The sequence below is a fragment of the Vidua chalybeata genome, chromosome 27 (genome assembly GCF_026979565.1).
Source record: "Vidua chalybeata isolate OUT-0048 chromosome 27, bVidCha1 merged haplotype, whole genome shotgun sequence".
Taxonomy (NCBI): domain Eukaryota; kingdom Metazoa; phylum Chordata; class Aves; order Passeriformes; family Viduidae; genus Vidua; species Vidua chalybeata.
The window spans coordinates 5964513-5980126 of NC_071556.1; the positions used below are offsets into that span (position 1 = coordinate 5964513).

General features: G+C 57.8%; 3 protein-coding genes across 15 annotated transcripts in view; 2 read left to right on the plus strand and 1 right to left on the minus strand.

Moving 5' to 3' along the window:
- SBNO2 (strawberry notch homolog 2) overlaps positions 1 to 9809 on the plus strand; it is a 51554-nt gene extending 41745 nt beyond the window's left edge. For 12 of the 13 annotated variants that reach the window (XM_053965594.1, XM_053965593.1, XM_053965591.1 and 9 more), the window contains 15 exons: positions 290 to 490; positions 852 to 1024; positions 1426 to 1557; positions 1814 to 1949; positions 2264 to 2376; positions 2886 to 2957; positions 3463 to 3571; positions 3808 to 3882; positions 4205 to 4348; positions 4505 to 4599; positions 4716 to 4808; positions 5006 to 5137; positions 5334 to 5410; positions 5804 to 5994; positions 6883 to 9809. In XM_053965594.1, the coding sequence (XP_053821569.1) occupies positions 290 to 490; positions 852 to 1024; positions 1426 to 1557; positions 1814 to 1949; positions 2264 to 2376; positions 2886 to 2957; positions 3463 to 3571; positions 3808 to 3882; positions 4205 to 4348; positions 4505 to 4599; positions 4716 to 4808; positions 5006 to 5137; positions 5334 to 5410; positions 5804 to 5994; positions 6883 to 7442 (2303 nt within the window). In that variant the 3' untranslated portion in view covers positions 7443 to 9809. The remainder of the gene's footprint in view (positions 1 to 289; positions 491 to 851; positions 1025 to 1425; positions 1558 to 1813; positions 1950 to 2263; positions 2377 to 2885; positions 2958 to 3462; positions 3572 to 3807; positions 3883 to 4204; positions 4349 to 4504; positions 4600 to 4715; positions 4809 to 5005; positions 5138 to 5333; positions 5411 to 5803; positions 5995 to 6882) is intronic. The other variant, XR_008434974.1, reaches the window with a different exon arrangement.
- Positions 9810 to 11029: 1220 nt separating this feature from the next.
- On the minus strand, positions 11030 to 12701 carry GPX4 (glutathione peroxidase 4). Its single transcript, XM_053965615.1, has 7 exons — positions 12588 to 12701; positions 12241 to 12335; positions 11939 to 12083; positions 11707 to 11858; positions 11551 to 11575; positions 11234 to 11293; positions 11030 to 11159 (listed from the first exon to the last, which is right to left on the minus strand). Exons 1-7 carry the CDS (start codon positions 12684 to 12686, stop codon positions 11127 to 11129), a joined length of 609 nt encoding a protein of 202 aa, XP_053821590.1. The 5' UTR covers positions 12687 to 12701; the 3' UTR covers positions 11030 to 11126.
- Positions 12702 to 12867: 166 nt separating this feature from the next.
- Positions 12868 to 15472, plus strand: POLR2E (RNA polymerase II, I and III subunit E). Its single transcript, XM_053965614.1, has 8 exons — positions 12868 to 13154; positions 13312 to 13486; positions 13677 to 13792; positions 14174 to 14254; positions 14421 to 14479; positions 14641 to 14719; positions 14855 to 14928; positions 15197 to 15472. The coding sequence occupies exons 1-7, from the start codon at positions 13098 to 13100 to the stop codon at positions 14918 to 14920; spliced, it is 633 nt and encodes a 210-aa protein (XP_053821589.1). The 5' UTR covers positions 12868 to 13097; the 3' UTR covers positions 14921 to 14928; positions 15197 to 15472.
- Positions 15473 to 15614: the final 142 nt, after the last annotated feature.

Here is a 15614-nt window from a genome sequence, read left to right on the forward strand (position 1 = left end):
TGCAGCCAACTTCAGCCCTGCTCAGGAGTGCCTTGTTCTTCCTTTCTCTCTCTTCCTTTGTCTTTCCTGCTCTCACTCCCTCCTTAACTGCCACCCCCACACCAGAGGCTCCATCTTTCTGAGGTCAGACTGTCATTTGGGGTAGGCTCAGCTCTTCTGGGATTCCTCCTCCTCCTCTCTCTGATCTGTCCCTGTCTGCACTGCCCTTCTGCATCTGTCCCTCTGTGCTGCACTGGTGCCCTGCTGGGGCTGGGGCTGGGGCTGTGACCCCGCTCGCTCTCTGGCGCAGGGCGTCCGAGGGGCCGCTGCCCCAAGGCTCTGCGGGGCCCGTGTGACCAAGGGGTCGTCATCAAGATCAGCGATGACAGCAGCACCGACTCCGACATGGGGCTGGACAGCGACCTCACCTCCTCCCCAGAGTCCCTGTTAGAGACGGACGATGTCATCTTTGTGGATCACACGTTCAGCGGCTGCCCTGGCGAGGACAGCGGTGAGCAGGGCAGTGACACAGGGACAGCTGGGGAGGGGAGCACTGTGTCCTGCAGAGACCCCTTCAGGCTTGGGACAGCTTTGTGATCCTAGCTGGATTTTATCCTGGGGGTCACTCTTGGGCTTGTGGGGTGGATCCATGTTCACCCGCTGTGATCAGCAAGTGGGAGGGATCTGCCCTGTGTGCTCCTTCCCCCAGCAGAATGGGGAAGCCCAGAGGGAATTCACTCCGTGCTATTTATTGCAGGTCATAGTGCCTTTGTCCAGCAACAGTGCCCCCAGAAACCCTCTGGAACAACATTTTCCCCCTCTCTGATGTCCAGTTACCAGGGAACTCTAAAATTCTGCCTTTCCCATTGTAGGTGGTTTCCACATGCTGCCTTCCCAGAAAGAGCTGCACAGCCTGAGAGAGCTGAAGGTCGAAAAGATGAAACAGGACCTCCTAGCAAAAGTGAAAGCACTGGGCAAAGAGCTACCTCTCAACACCTTGGATGAACTGATTGATTATTTTGGGGGCCCAGAGAACGTGGCCGAGGTACTTCCTTCCCACTGTCAGTGTATTTTGGTGGCACAGGGTGACAGGAAAAGGGGCCAGCAAAGAATCAGAGAATCATGGAATGGTTTGGATGGGAAGGGACCTTAAAGATCATCTCATTCCACCCCTCTGCCCTGGGCAGGGACACCTTTCACTATCCGAGGTTGCTGCAAGCTCCATCCAGTCTGGCCTTGGACACTTCAAGGGATAGGGCAGCCACAGCTTTTCTGAGCAACTTGTGCCCATACAGGGAGAAATTTCTTCCGTTAAAAAAAAAGAATGTTCTTGCTGGCAGAGGGTTTCTTCTCCCTGTGAGAGGAAAAAGCCGTTGGGAATTGACTGGATGGCCTTGCTGGGCTATGTGGTTCCCCACCCTGTAGCAGCCCCTCTCCTGTGTGCAGATGACGGGCCGGAAGGGTCGGGTGGTTCGCAGGTCCGACGGCTCCGTCGTGTTTGAGTCCCGCGCTGAGCAAGGGCTCTCCATAGACCACGTCAACCTGAAGGAGAAGGAGCGTTTCATGCAGGGGGAAAAGGTGAGCTGGGGTCGAGCTCTGAAAACCTGCACAGGACTGAGTGTGTTGATAGGCGGAGGGCAGGGAGGGTGTCTGTGCCTCCCTGTGCCCTGCCAGCCCTCAGGCCGGCGGCTCTCTGTGGGTTTCACCTGCTGGAAGGAGACAAAGCCTCCCAGGTCCCTTCGAGGGCTGGGGCTGCTGTAGTACCTGGGGCTGTTTCTTGAAGCTGTTTAACGTGTTCAGGAACCTCACTCTGTTCTCACTCGTCTCTCTGTAGCTCGTAGCGATAATCTCAGAGGCCTCCAGCTCAGGGATCTCCCTCCAAGCAGACAGACGGGTGAAGAACCAAAAGCGCCGGGTGCACATGACCCTGGAGCTGCCCTGGAGCGCAGACCGGGCCATCCAGCAGTTCGGTGAGGGCTGGGTGTCCCTGGGCACTGCCACCTCCCCCGAGTATGGGCCAGGCTGTGGCATAGGCTCTGGGAGGGTCAGGTGTGGTGGCAACCCAAGGTGGATTTAGGAGTGTCTCTGTTGGGAAGAGAACAGAGGCACAGTCACTGGAGCTGCTAGACTTGGCAGAGCTGGGTTTATAGCCCTGAGCTCTGGGGCAGAGGATGGACTCCCCAGGGTGAGAAAGATGGGCATTATGTGGCTTTTCTGGTTACATTCCCATTCCAGACAGGCCGTCCCCACCTCCTGTTCCATCCCTGTTCCCATGTCCCTGTAGGCCGAACGCACCGATCCAACCAGGTCTCTGCTCCCGAGTATGTGTTCCTCATCTCAGAGCTGGCAGGGGAGAGGAGGTTTGCATCCATCGTGGCAAAACGCCTGGAGAGCCTGGTGAGTGCCCACAGCAGAGATCAGCTGTGATCCCAGCATGGCTCTGAGTCCCTCTGAGGAGATTCTGGGTCAGAGCTCTCACCAATATGGCCACTGTAACTGAGGGGATTGTGTCACCCCTGGCTGAGGCATTGCAGTCATGGAATGCAGAAGGCTTTTAGCATCCTGGGATTTGGGAAAGGAAGCGAGAAGAATATGTAACCCAGGCGTTGGGAGGAGTTTCAGGGGAGCAAGCATCCGCTTCCAGATGCTGCAATTTTCCCACTATTACTGGAGTATACACCCATATTATTCCCAAAAAGCTTACGAAATAATTAATGGAATAATTAGTTTGCTTCTGTTTCATTTTCTTCACTTCTGATAAATCTCCAAATCCTTTGGTAAAGTCTCAGTATTCCAGAGGAACACTGCCTCCCCATGGCACATTTGCAGACATGCCTTTGGCCATCCTTCCCTGGTGTTTTGCAACAGCTCAGAATAAGAAGTTTTTGCTCCATCTGCCTTCCCAGGGTGCCTTAACTCATGGGGACCGACGGGCCACCGAGTCCCGAGACCTCAGCAAGTACAACTTCGAGAACAAGGTGATAGGGCTGGGCTGGGGCAGCGTGGCTGAGAGGATGTTGGAAGAGGTGGGAGAGGGAGCCAGAGCCAGGAGGATCATTGCTAGCATCTGCAGGCAGGACCCAGCCTAGCTCCCAGCTCCTGCAAGCTCAGAGTCATGGTCACGCTGAGGACGCTGCTCCCACCGGGAGCTGGGAAGGGCACCTAGTCCTCTGCCCCCAGGGAAGGGCCTGTACTCCATTCCCCTGGGGACGTGGGAGGCACTGACACAGCTTCCCCCTTGCCTTGTCTGTGGCCTTCCTGGGGCGACAGTGTCACCCTCAGCAGTGTGCGACACTCTAAGCAATATCACCCTCAGCAGTGTGTGACACCCTCAGCAGTCTGTGTCCCCTCAGCAGTGACACCCTCAGCAGTGTGTGACACCCTCAGCAGTCTGTGTCCCCTCAGCAGTGACACCCTCAGCAGTGTGTGACACCCTCAGCCCCAGCTCAGCTGCCCATATGTGATTCTGGTCTCCTCCCGCAGTACGGGGCCAAAGCCCTGGACAGGGTCCTGAACACGATCCTCAGCCACACGGAGAACAGAGTTCCTGTGCCCAGGAGCTACAGGAGAGGGGAGGACACCTTTTTCCGTGGTAAGAACATTACCAGCTCCAGGGTTTCTGCTGGATGGGTTGGTCTCAAGTTTGGGATGCCGGAAGAACCGAGCAGGAGGTCAGAGGGAGAAAACAGAGGAGAAAGTGCCACTGGCTTACGATGCCACCCTGACAGGCACGGGGAGGGGCTGACTTCCTGAAGGGGAAGCAGTCCTGCAGGAATGCTGGTGGGAGGCTTAACCCCAAAATACAAAAGATGTCTTCTGCCATTCCAGAAATGAAGCAAGGGCTCATCTCCGTGGGCATCTGCTGCAGCCAGATGAAGTGTGGCACTGTCTCCGTGGAGAAGGGTACATGTGGAGCTGCTCCTGCCCAAGGCAGGGGGCAGATGGAAGAGATGGGAGTGTCATGGCCTGCCTGACCTCATGGGGTTTGCTGGGCACCTGGGCAAGGTGTTTGCCTTGTGGGGAGGGTCCTGTAGAAGCAGCCTGTGCTGCAGATCGCATGGCCCTGCAGATCCCATGGCCCCCCAGCTTCCTCACAGGAACAGCCCTTGGACTGGGCTGCTGTCAGAAGGGACATGGTGGGGCTGCTGGGGGGGCTCTTTGGGAGGGGGCTGGTGAGTTCCATGTCCAGCTGCACCACATCACCTGACCCACTGTGCTCTTGCAGACTGCTCCATCACCAAATTCCTGAACCGCATCCTGGGCCTGGAGGTGGACAAGCAGAACATGCTCTTCCAGTATTTTTCTGACACCTTTGACTACCTGATTGAGAAGGACAAGAAGGAGGGCAAATACGACATGGGCATCCTTGGTATGGAGAAGGAGGAGTGGTCACAGCTCTGCCTCCTGCACCCCTGGGGTTCCAGTTCCTCCCTGTGCAGTGTCCCCACCCAGCAGAGATCCTGAAACCCAAGGAGGTGTGCTTTTGGGAGGATGTTCTTTTTAACAGCCTTTTCTCCTTCCACAGATTTAGCCCCAGGAGTGGATGAGATCTATGAGGAGAGCAAGGAGGTTTTCCTGACCCCGGGGCACCCGCAGGATGGGCAGGTTGTGTTCTACAAGGTGGGCACCTGTCTGTGCCTGGTTCTAGGCTGTGCTGAGGGGAGATTTGTGAGGCAGACACTGAGGCACTTGTCCTGCCCCCGGAGTTACAAATTCCTCTGTGTCTCCCTGTTCAGATCAGCGTTGACAGAGGCTTGAAGTGGGAGGAAGCCTATGAGAAGTCGCTCAAACTGACAGGAACCTTTGAAGGGTTCTACCTCTCCTACAAGGTATGTCTCTGGGCTCCGCCAGGGTGGCACCTCATCTCAGGGGTGATTCCACCAGGAAATCTGCCATGGTGGTATGAGGTCATTCTTCCTGAGGGCTGGAAAATGCCTCCAAGGACCTCCATCCTGGCAGGAAGTGGTTAGTTTAGAGAAATCAGGGGTGGGAGGCTGTGCCTGTGACCATCAGCTGTACCCCACAGGTGCGAGGCAACAAATACACCTGTCTGCTGGCAGAGCAGTGCCGTGGGAAGAACTTCATCCTCTACAAGCCAAATATTGGGAAGCAAAGCCAGCTTGAGAGCCTGGACAGTTTGCAGAAGAAATACCGACGGGTAGGTGGAACCTGCATTGTAGGGGCTGGGGGAGGTTGGAAGGGCATTAATTGTAACCCTGTCACAGCTCCTCGTGGCTCTGCTGTGGATGGGCAGGGATGGTGGTAGCATTAGGTGTCCTGACTCCCAGCCCTGGATTTCACATCTCTTCATCCTGGACAGTGGAAAATTCCTAATGCTGAGTGTTCTGCTGCAGGTGCTGCCTGAGGAAGCCAAGGAGCACTGGGAGAGCAGCTACCACTTCTCCTTGAAGAACTGTAACCACGCCGTATGGTAAGGCAGCTGCAGCCCCAGCCTGCCACAGAATCTCAGGATGGTTTGGGTTCGAAGGGACCTTAAATGAAGCTCATCCAGTTCCATGGCAGGGATGGATAGCGAAACCTTCTGCCAGGTTGCTTCATCCAACCTGGCCTTGAGCACCCCCGGGAATGGGGCAGCCACACCTTCTCTGGGCAGCCGGGCCCTCACCACCTTCACAGGGAGGAATTCCTTCCCAATATCCAATTTACATCTCCTCACTTTCAGCTTAAAGCCATTAAGCCATGTCCTCCCCCCTAGGCAGGACCCTGCACCCTGGCAGTGGGGGAGGCTGTGGGGAAGTGAATCCCAGGGGCAGCTCCAGGAGCCTGTGCTAATTCCAGTGGTTTTCTCCCATGGTCCTTGAAGGAACAAGAGCTGCAAGCTGATCCAGGAGGGGAAGGAATGCTTCCAGGGCATGCGCCTGAGGCACTATTACATGTTGTGCGGGGCCCTGCTGCGTGTGTGGAGCAGGATCGCCGGCGTCATGGCTGACATCACCAGCAGCAGCTACCTGCAGATCGTGCGCCTCAAGACCAAGGAGAAGAAGAAACAAGTCGGTGTGTGAAGTGCTGGGAAGAGGAGCAGGGGGAAGGGGTCCAGCTGCCCAGCACCAAGATTCCCTTCTTAAAAGGGGCGTGTTCCAGCACGCGGGGTGGAAGCACTCACTTCTGAGGTGACCCCTCCTTCCAGGAGGGGAGTTGGATGTGTTGGGGCAGAGGGGGTTGAGCCAGGCCCATCATCCTCCTCCCAGTGCTGCTGCCCTTTCTCTCTGTCCCCACAATGCCCCATCCCTTCCCAGAGTGCTGCAGGGATGTTATGAACAGAGAGGGGAGAGCTTGGACAAGTCCCTGCCTTTGACAGGTTTCTGGCAGTAGACAGCATCCCAAAACCCACTCTCACTTGCAAGTTCTTAATAATGACCAATCAGGCCATGAATTATTTATTTGAATAGGCCAAGGAAAACAGACAAACAGATTCACTTACTACAAAGGATAAACAAAAGAAACACCGCTAGTAGATAAAGGTACTTATGTTACAGCTGGCAAAGAAATAGTATAAATTAAGAGTCACTGAGCAACAAGTGATAGTGGTGTGCAGAGAATGTCTTTAATTTCTCTCAGTCCCCAAGGGAAGTAACTTGATGCCCATGTCTTGGTTGTCAAGGACTCTCCACACACTCAGAAAGCGTATTAGAGATTTCCGATTTCATGAAAGTCATAGCGCTCTTTTATAGTTGTAAAAATGCTTGTGTTCTGCAGTCACTAATTTTCCTTTCTCACACCAAGACAGAATGCTTGTTGCTGGCTAAGGAGGTTTTCTGCTAAGATAATTAATCACATGACAATTCCAGTCTGACTTAGCCACATGTCATGGGGAGATAAGGTTTTGCTGTATTGGGGGTGAAAGGTCCTGCCACAGGGGACTGATGTCTGTTCCTCCCCCAGGGATAAAGATCCCTGAGAGCTGTGTCCACAGGGTGCGGGAGGAGCTGAAGCAGATGGACGAGGACGTGAAGAGGAAGCAGAGCCGGCTGCTCCAGGCCCAGAAGCAGAGCTCACCTTTCTCCCTGCCACTGCACATCCTGCCAGGGCCTGGGCTGCCTCTGCCCTCCCTGTGCCAGGACGAGATCCTGGACTTGACCTACAGCCCTCCCAGCAACAGCATTCCTGACTTGGTGTTGAACCCAGAGACCAGAGCGCTCTGCTTCTCCTCGGAACCCCCGCTGCAGCCCCAGCAGCACAGATTGTCCTTTGGCTTTGGCCACGCTCCTGGCCTGGAGGGCAGCACAGCCCCCGGCCCCTCACTGCATGAGCCCCCTGCCCTGCCTCCCCCAGCCCCCCTGCAGCAGCCACAGGAGGATTTTCTCCAGCAAGACGGGAATATCAATTTTAGAGAGATCCTGGAGGACATGCTGAGGACGTTCAACGGGCCCGCCCAGGAGAACATGCTCCCCCCGGAGCGCCAGAGCGTGATCCAGTTCAGTGGGCCTTTCCCGGACTTCTGAATGCCAACGGGGAACGCTGCTGTGGATCTGTGTTCTCTGGTGCAGAGGTGAGAGCTGAGGAGCCGTGACTTTTCTTATTGGTTTGGACTGACTCTGCTCTGGTTTTGAGGGAAGAAAAAGCCTGGAGTTCCTTAAAGCGAATTTTATTTATATATAATATCTAGTCAGGCCTGCGCAGGTTTGTATGGAACATGCCCAGGGGGAGCTGAGCAGGTCCTGCTGGGCCCAGGGGCTCTCCTGAGTCCTGCTCACAGGTAAGCGCCCAAGTGGGATTGAGGGGAGACCCCTCCTGTGCCCACCCCTCACAGACTACTGAGTGTCCGAGCCTTCCCCAGCCCTCCAGCCCAGGAGGGTCACGGCCAGGCTCTGGAATGACTTGCTGACTACATGCTGGTCAGTTAGGGAAGAATGGGAGTTCAGCCCCCAGCTTGGGCTGCCCCAGCACTGCTGTGGACCCTGGGGCTGTGCTGGCAGGCTGGGATGAAGGGGAAGGGAATGTTGTCCCAGAGGAGCTGGGAGATGCTGAGCTCAGGTGTCCTCTGGCAGGGCTCAGCAGGTGTAGTGAGAGATCCAAAACTGCCTGTGCTGCCCTTCCCGGGAAGGGACCTTGAGCTGCCTGAGCTCCATGGGAGTGGCCAGAGCTGGCTGCACCCCCACACCCCCTCGAGTCTGTCAGAGTTCAGCCACGCCAGGATCAGCAGGATTCTCCAGAGCAGAAGAGACACATGTCCCCTGTCCTGCACTTTAACCTCACCAGGTTGCCGTGACCAGACGTGCTTTGGCCAGTTTCCTGCTGTCACATGTTGTCCCTTCACCTGGACATCCCGCTGGTCCTGCCACTGTCCTTGGCTGGGCCATGGACCCCGGTCCAGGGGTCTGGGTCAGGGCAGCCCAGCCAGGTTGTGCAGCGTCACTGTCACTGCTGGGGTGTGAAGTGTCTTGGCACTGCCCAGGATGTGCAGAGTCAGTGTCACTGCCTGAAATATGCAGTGTTATTGTCATTGCCCAGGACGTGCAGTGTCAGTGTCACTGTTCAGGGTGTGCAGTGTCACTGTCACCACCCTGGATTTGCAGTTTGGCTGCTCCTGCTGCAACCTCCCCCTCGGATACCAAAGAACAAAGGCTGCTTTGCAAAGCACTGCCCCACCCCCTGCTGCCTCCACCCCAGGACGGAGGGCATCAAAGCGTTTCCAAAAAGTGGCACCGGGATGATTTCAGGCAAGAACCTGGGACCATCCCTGACTGACCTGGCCCTTCCTCAGAGAGCCCTTGGGGAAGGGGGTACGCTGTGCCCTAACAGGGCAGTCTTGAGGGGGCTGGAGCTTCAACAGTGCCTGGTGGTGTCACCTCCTCTGGGCAGACACTCACCCCCATGTCCCCCCAGGGCTCAGAGACTTGCCCAGTGCCCTGTTCGGTGTTGGGAATTGCTCTGGGTCCTGTGTCCAAGTGTTGTGCTCTGGCTGTGGCAGGAGCTGGCCCCCAACACCCCGAGGTCACAGACCTGCCCTGGTACCACAAAAGTGGGCTCAGTTTGAGGCTACTCTGGTCCCTGAATTTCGTTTTGGGGGGGCCTGTCCTTACCCCCCTCCCTAGCTGGCACCTGCCTCTTAGCACCAGGCCAGGCTCAATCCCTGCAGTCGGGGCCACATTTCACCTCCTTACCTCAAAGTGATCACCAAAGGTGGGGGAGCAACCTGTGCCCCCCAAAGCCCTGCTGCTGCTCCGGGGGCTCCTGCTCTCCCCCAGCTCTGCTTCTCTCGACCCCAGCAGCTTTCCCCGAGCCCAAGCAGAGTTAGGCTTCCCCTCTCCACACCTTCCCCTATTTAAAGCACTGCTTGCTTGAGGCCGAATTCCCAGCAATGAGGGAAAAGGACGCCGGGAAAACCCAGCTCAAAGAGGTTTAAACTCAGGAATAGCAAGGGGGAATTCCCTGCTGGGCACCCTCTGCTGTCACCGGAGCCTTACCTGGTGGCTTTGACCTTAACTTTAAAATATATGCAATCTTCCCTCCCTGGTCTCTGGAAAGACAGAGACCACCTTCAAGGAATCCCTTTCCTGCCCCGATCCCATGTTTTGTCAGGGTTAATAATATGTAATGTTACCTTTTAACTAAATTATTCTGCAGTTGTCCTACTGATTGTATTTTTAATGAGTCCCTGTTTTCTTCCTTGACACCTTTGAGTTGGCACTTTTTAATCTGCTTGTTGTTTGCCCTTGTTTCTATGTATATTTATAATTAAGTTGTACATATGTAAAGAGATTTTTTAGAATATGTGCCTTGGACTAATAATTCCTGAATTTTCTACTTGTCTCAGAAAGATAATTTTTCATTCTGCTCAGTAAAAATGGAACAGAAGCCACACGTGAGATTTCTGTAACTCCAGCTCTGTCTATGTCTGTCAGTCTATCCACCTTGCCCCAGGAGCCCAGCTGGTACTTGGATCAGGAATCCCTGGGCCAGCATCTTGCTGGCAGCTGGACTTTGTATCTCCTGTGTCACCAAATCAGTGACATTGAGGGCTGTTGTCCCAAGCCTCCTCCTCTCCCTGGGAGAAGCCACTGCTCATGCAGAGGAGGATCCTGGCTGGATCCAGCCTGGGCACCGGCCTTGGATGAGGCAGCTCCCTCCTGGCTTGGCTGGAAAAATACAGATAAAGGAGCCTCTGTTCCAGCGTGTTCCCCCAGCAGGAACTGCCACAACTCTGGGAACGTCTCATCCAGGCACTGCTGGTCCTGTTATCTCATGGAAGGAGGGCTGGGGTGACCCCCAGTGAGCAATCCCTAAATGTGAGCAGGATCCTCCCAGCATCCCTGATGTGCTGGGCTGGAGGCTCTGCAGGGGTGCCAGACCCTGGGATTTTTCCTGGGGACAGAGTCCCGGAGGGGGCTGTGGATGTGACAGGGAGACCCAGCACTTCCCAGGCCCTGGGAAGAGCTGCAGCAGCATTCCTGCATGGCAGAGCCTGAGCTGTCCCTGCCCAGGATGGGACACCAGCCCCCATGGGCTTGGCTGGGCACAGGCATGGCTTCACAATCACCAAGACGCTGCCCCAAGGACGAGGAGGATGATCCTGATCATTGTGGTCAGACATGTCCTTGGCTGCAAGGGATATTTTGCCATGTCCCAACCTGCCTGGGTTCTGTTTTGCAGGAATTTCTCCTGGGCAGGGCTTGCACCACTGCTGGACCCATCCCCTCTGCTGCCCTGCCCTGCCAGGAGGATTCCTGGAGACAGGAGGGATCTCAGGGGGACAAACCTTCCCCAGCTCTGCCTTTGCCCAGGGAGCCCCTCAGGAACACGCATCATGCCGGATTTGCACTTCCTCCTCTACACTGAGGATTATCCCTGCTTGGCTCAGGAGTTGCATAAGGTCTTAGCTTGCCAGCAAACTCCAGGTTGTCAGCAGGAGCGGCAAAGCAGCCCCAGCCCCAGCCCTGCCCCATCCCACACCGAACACAGCAGCTCATTCCTAACGCCTTTATTGCAAGGGGACTCGTTACTGTGAGGGGGCTCCGGCTGCTCCTGCCCGCAGCGGCCGTGGTCCCAGAGCTTCTGTCCAGCAGGTGCACGCCATGGGTCGGGGCTGCCCCACCAGCAGCTGGATTGGGGGCAGCCCGTCATGGGGCTGGAGGAGGCTCCATGGGCAGCAGGGTCGGGACGGGCAGGGGGACAGCGGAGCGGAGCTACAGGTAGGCAGGCAGGTCCTTCTCGATCACCTGCGGGGAAGAGGGGAGCATTGTACCCCGAGAACATCCTTGGCCTTCCCCTCCTCCCCAGCAGCAGCACTTACATAGGGATCTTCCATTGGGCTGTACCTCTTCACCACTTGACCTTCCCGGTTAATGAGGAACTGTAGGAATGAAGCAACCCCTGGTGAGTGAGCCCCCACAGACTCACTTCTCCCCTCAGCTGTGCTCTGGGCAGGGAGAGGTTCCCAAGGGTCTCCAGACACAGGAACCCCTTTGGATGCTCCTGCCCTGACACCTGGAGTACCAGCACAGAGCAGAGCCCAGTGTGAGGCTCCCTCCTACATCAGGGACCCCCCTCAGATCCCCAGAGAGACGTGCAGCCCAGAGGAGGCAACCAAAACTACTACAAGTGTCCTACCTTGGTGAAGTTCCATTTTATTGCGCTAGGAGAGAAAAAAACAGGAGTGAGTTTTGGGCAGAAAAGCCCTTCCTCGTGCCCAGCCAGGCCCTGAGCCAAGCCCTCCCTGCTGGCTGCAGGGCTGTGGGTCCCCAGGGCTCTCCCTCCCACACTCACTTGCCCAGAGTGCCTCTCCCTTTGGGCTGCTCCTTCATCCACTTCCAGAGGGGGTGAGCATCATCCCCGTTGACATCGATCTTGCTGTACATGTCGAACTTCACCCCGTAGTTCTCAGCAAATGCCTTGATCTGAGCGTTGTCCCCGGGCTCCTGAGGGGCCGCACCAGGACCGTGAGGGTCCCCAGGCCATCCCAACACTCCCAGGGAACCCGAGCCCCTACCCCCCGTACCTGCTTCCCAAACTGGTTGCAAGGAAAGCCCAGGATACGTAAACCCCTCTCAGCGTATCGGGCGTGCAAGTCGACAAGCTGAGTGTAGTTTACCGCGGTTTTCCCTCACTTGGAGGCCACGTTGGTGATGATACAGACGTCGCCTCTGCAGAGGGGGTGGATGAGCTGCCCTTCCCCGCAGGGCACGGGCAGAGGTCCCTCACCCGCCCAGGAGAGGCGTGAGGGTTACGCAAGAGCCGCCGCGGCTCAACCTCGCCCGGCGCTGCGTTCCGCCACGCCGCGCCCCGGCCCCTCCGTCCTACCGATACTTTTCCAGGGACACGTCGTTGCCATCGATGTCGAGGGCGTGAAAGTCGTAGATGGCCCTGGCCGAGCGCCAGTCATCCGCCTGGGCACACTGCGGGGCGGGCGCGTCATTGCAGAGCGCTGCGCCGGCCCCGCCACCTCCGCGCCCCTGCCAGGCCAGGCCCGAGGCCCGCCGCCCGCCCTGGGCACCCCGCGGGAGAGACCCGGGGCCGGCCCCGGGCGCGGCCCCCGGCGCGCGGAGCGGTCCCGGAGCGGGCCGAGCCGCGGTCCGCGGGCCGAGCCGCGGTCCCCGGGCCGCCCGCACTCACCATGCTCCCCATTCCCGGGGACCGCCCGCACTCACCATGCTCCGCGCCGCGCTCAGCCCTGGTCCCAGCACCGCTCCCGGCGCCGCCGCCCGCGCGCACCGCAGCGCGCTCCGCACCGTGCTGACCCAGCCCATCGCGCACACCCCGCCCCTTTCGGGCCTATCAGCCAATCAGCGCGCAGAGAGGCGGCCTCGGCGGGATGATGGATGGAAAGCCGACCAATAGGAGGGCAGGGTGGGCGGAGTGGCCGCAGGGGTGTTTATCGGGAGAGACCACGAGGGCGGGGTGTGGAGACAGGTGCCGCGGGCCGCGGCCCTCGGGCGGCGATTCCCTCCCGACCGGCCGCGGGTTCCGAACAGAGCCGCAGCCAGCCAGCCAGAGACCCACCCCAACAGCAGCAGAGAGATGCCTGTTCCCTTCGGAGCCAGCGGCGGGGGGCAGCTCACGGCGGACCACATCTCCCAGGAGGCGCCGCGGCCGAGGCCCCCGTGTGCGCGCGGGGCAGGCGGCAGCGCGGGCAGCCCGCGGGGGCCTCAGCGGCAAAGATGGACGACGAGGAGGAGACGTACCGGTTGTGGAAGATCCGCAAGACCATCATGCAGGTCCGGGGAAACGGAGGGACCGGGAGGGCCGAGCCTGGTGTGTGGGGAGTTCCGGCGGCGCTTCGGGGCCGCAGAGTGAGGGTGGGGAACGTGGAGGCCGGTCCGCCTGCCGGTTCCCGGTGCCGGCGCGTTCCTGAGCCCGGTGCTGCTCCCGCAGCTCTGCCACGACCGCGGGTATCTGGTGACCCAGGACGAGCTGGATCAGACGCTGGAGGAGTTCAAGGCGCAGTTCGGGGACAAGCCCAGCGAGGGCCGCCCCCGTCGCACCGACCTGACCGTGCTGGTGGCTCACAACGATGATCCCACCGACCAGATGTTCGTGTTCTTCCCCGGTGAGCAGCGCCTGCCCGGGCGGGGTTCATGGCCTGGGGAGGCTCTCGGTGACCCAGGGTCCGCCTGTGTCCCCAGGGGAGATTCGGAGCACAGGGGACTTTCGGTTGCCCCGGGTCTGGCTGAGCCTTCGCGGGGGGAGCTCAGAGTGCGGGGGACTCTCGGTGACTCCGGGTCTGGTTCTTTCCTCAGAGGAGCCCAAGGTGGGGATCAAGACGATCAAGATGTACTGCCAGCGCATGCAGGAGGAGAACATCACCCGGGCACTGATCGTGGTACAGCAGGGAATGACCCCCTCGGCCAAGCAGGTCTGTGGGGACAGAGCCATGTCCCTCCCACTCAGGAGCTGTGAAGGTTTTTCTTGTCTGTTTTTTAGCGTTGCTGTGGGTAAATAAAAGCCCTGAATTGAGCTCCAGAGAAAAGCCTGTTGTACCTTAGCACAGGCTCTTTTTTAGCACCCAAATGTGTTTAACCAGAGCAGCTGGTCCTGGTGGCAGTGGCACAGCTGAGGGCCCACGAGCAGTCAGGAGGTGGGGGAGGGAAAAAGAGATGTTTCCCTGTTCCAGGAGATCCATGTGCTTGTTCCCAGCCTGCCTGTGTCTGTGTGAGCTCAGGTGCTTACCAAGGAGCAGCTCTGAGCACTGCCAGTGCTGCCCCAGCCACCTCTGAAAAGGGCCTTTTCCTTCCAGTCCCTGGTTGACATGGCTCCCAAATACATTCTGGAGCAGTTCCTGCAGCAGGAGCTTCTCATCAACATCACGGAGCATGAGGTGAGCAGTGGTAGGATGGTCCCTCCCTCATTCTGGCTGCATTCCTGCTGCTCCCAGAGTCCTTCTCCTGGTCTCTATCTGGGCTGAGGGACACAGTTGTCCTTTTCCTCTCCCAAACACGTTGTGTCCAGTTGTTGCCTCATCTCAGCCTCTCTTGTGTTTGCAGCTGGTGCCAGAGCACGTGGTCATGACAAAGGAGGAAGTAACGGAGCTGCTGGCCCGATAGTATCCTTTGAATGTCCCTCAAGGAAGAGTATCCCTTCATCCTGCTCAGGTGCAATGAAATTTGGGCTGAAAACCCTTCCTCCTGCCATGGTTCATTTCTCTTTCATGAGCTGCCAACAGCCCATGGCGTGTCTAGAGCTTCTCCTTGACTCCCAGCACAGCAAACTGAGGGAGAACCAGCTCCCCAGGATCCAGGCTGGGGACCCCGTGGCCCGGTACTTCGGGATAAAGCGTGGCCAGGTGAGAGGAGCAGGCTGAGGCAGCAGCTTCCTGTGGCAGGGCAGGGAGGGGATGATCCTTGAGGGCATTTTGGAGCTCTTGGAGCAGAAAAAGTGTCTCCTCCTCCTCTTCCTGAGCTCTGCGTCTGCCTTGCAGGTAGTGAAGATCATCAGGCCCAGCGAGACGGCGGGCAGGTACATCACCTACAGACTGGTGCAGTGACACAGTGGGTAAGGATGAGGGGACCCTCTGCTTCGGGGGGCTCTGGGCAGTGCCAGGGAATGTTCCACGGTCAGTGTGAAGCAGCTGCTTCCAGGGAAACGTCTCAGAGTTTTAAATGGCTCATGGAGGGAGCTGTTGGGAAGAGCAGGGTAAGGCTCCCCTGTCACCTGTGCCTCTGCTCAGGCTGTGCCCATTGAGATTTGGGGTGTTCAGAGGGACCTGGAGCAGGAGCAGGTCAGGGGCAGGAGGTGATTCCCATCCCTCCTTCTCTTCCAGGTGTGAAGAGCTGGGTGGCTCCCACCAGCAGTTCACGGGCGCTCGGAGATTCCTGCACTTCAGAGATGGCCAAGGAACTCCTCTTCCCACGTTGCCTCTCTGCAGCCCCATCACTGGGCCTCATTCCGTGTCTTCCAGCTTGGACTTTGTGGTGACCCCTCAGTCCCATCCAGGACTCAGCCATGGAGACCTGGAGCGATGGGAGAAAATGAGTGGGAAAGGCTTTTGCTTCCCTGTTTTATGGGCTCTTGTTTGAAATAAAGGTCTGTATCCTCAGTGCTGTAGTGTTGCTCAGCCTCTCCCTGTGGCAAAGCCTCAAGACTCTGCAAGTTCCCATAATTTTCATTACATTTCGAATCTCTTCCTGCCAGGACTCTGCAGTGAGCCCTGCAGAGCCTTTAGTAGCTGTCCTGGGCAG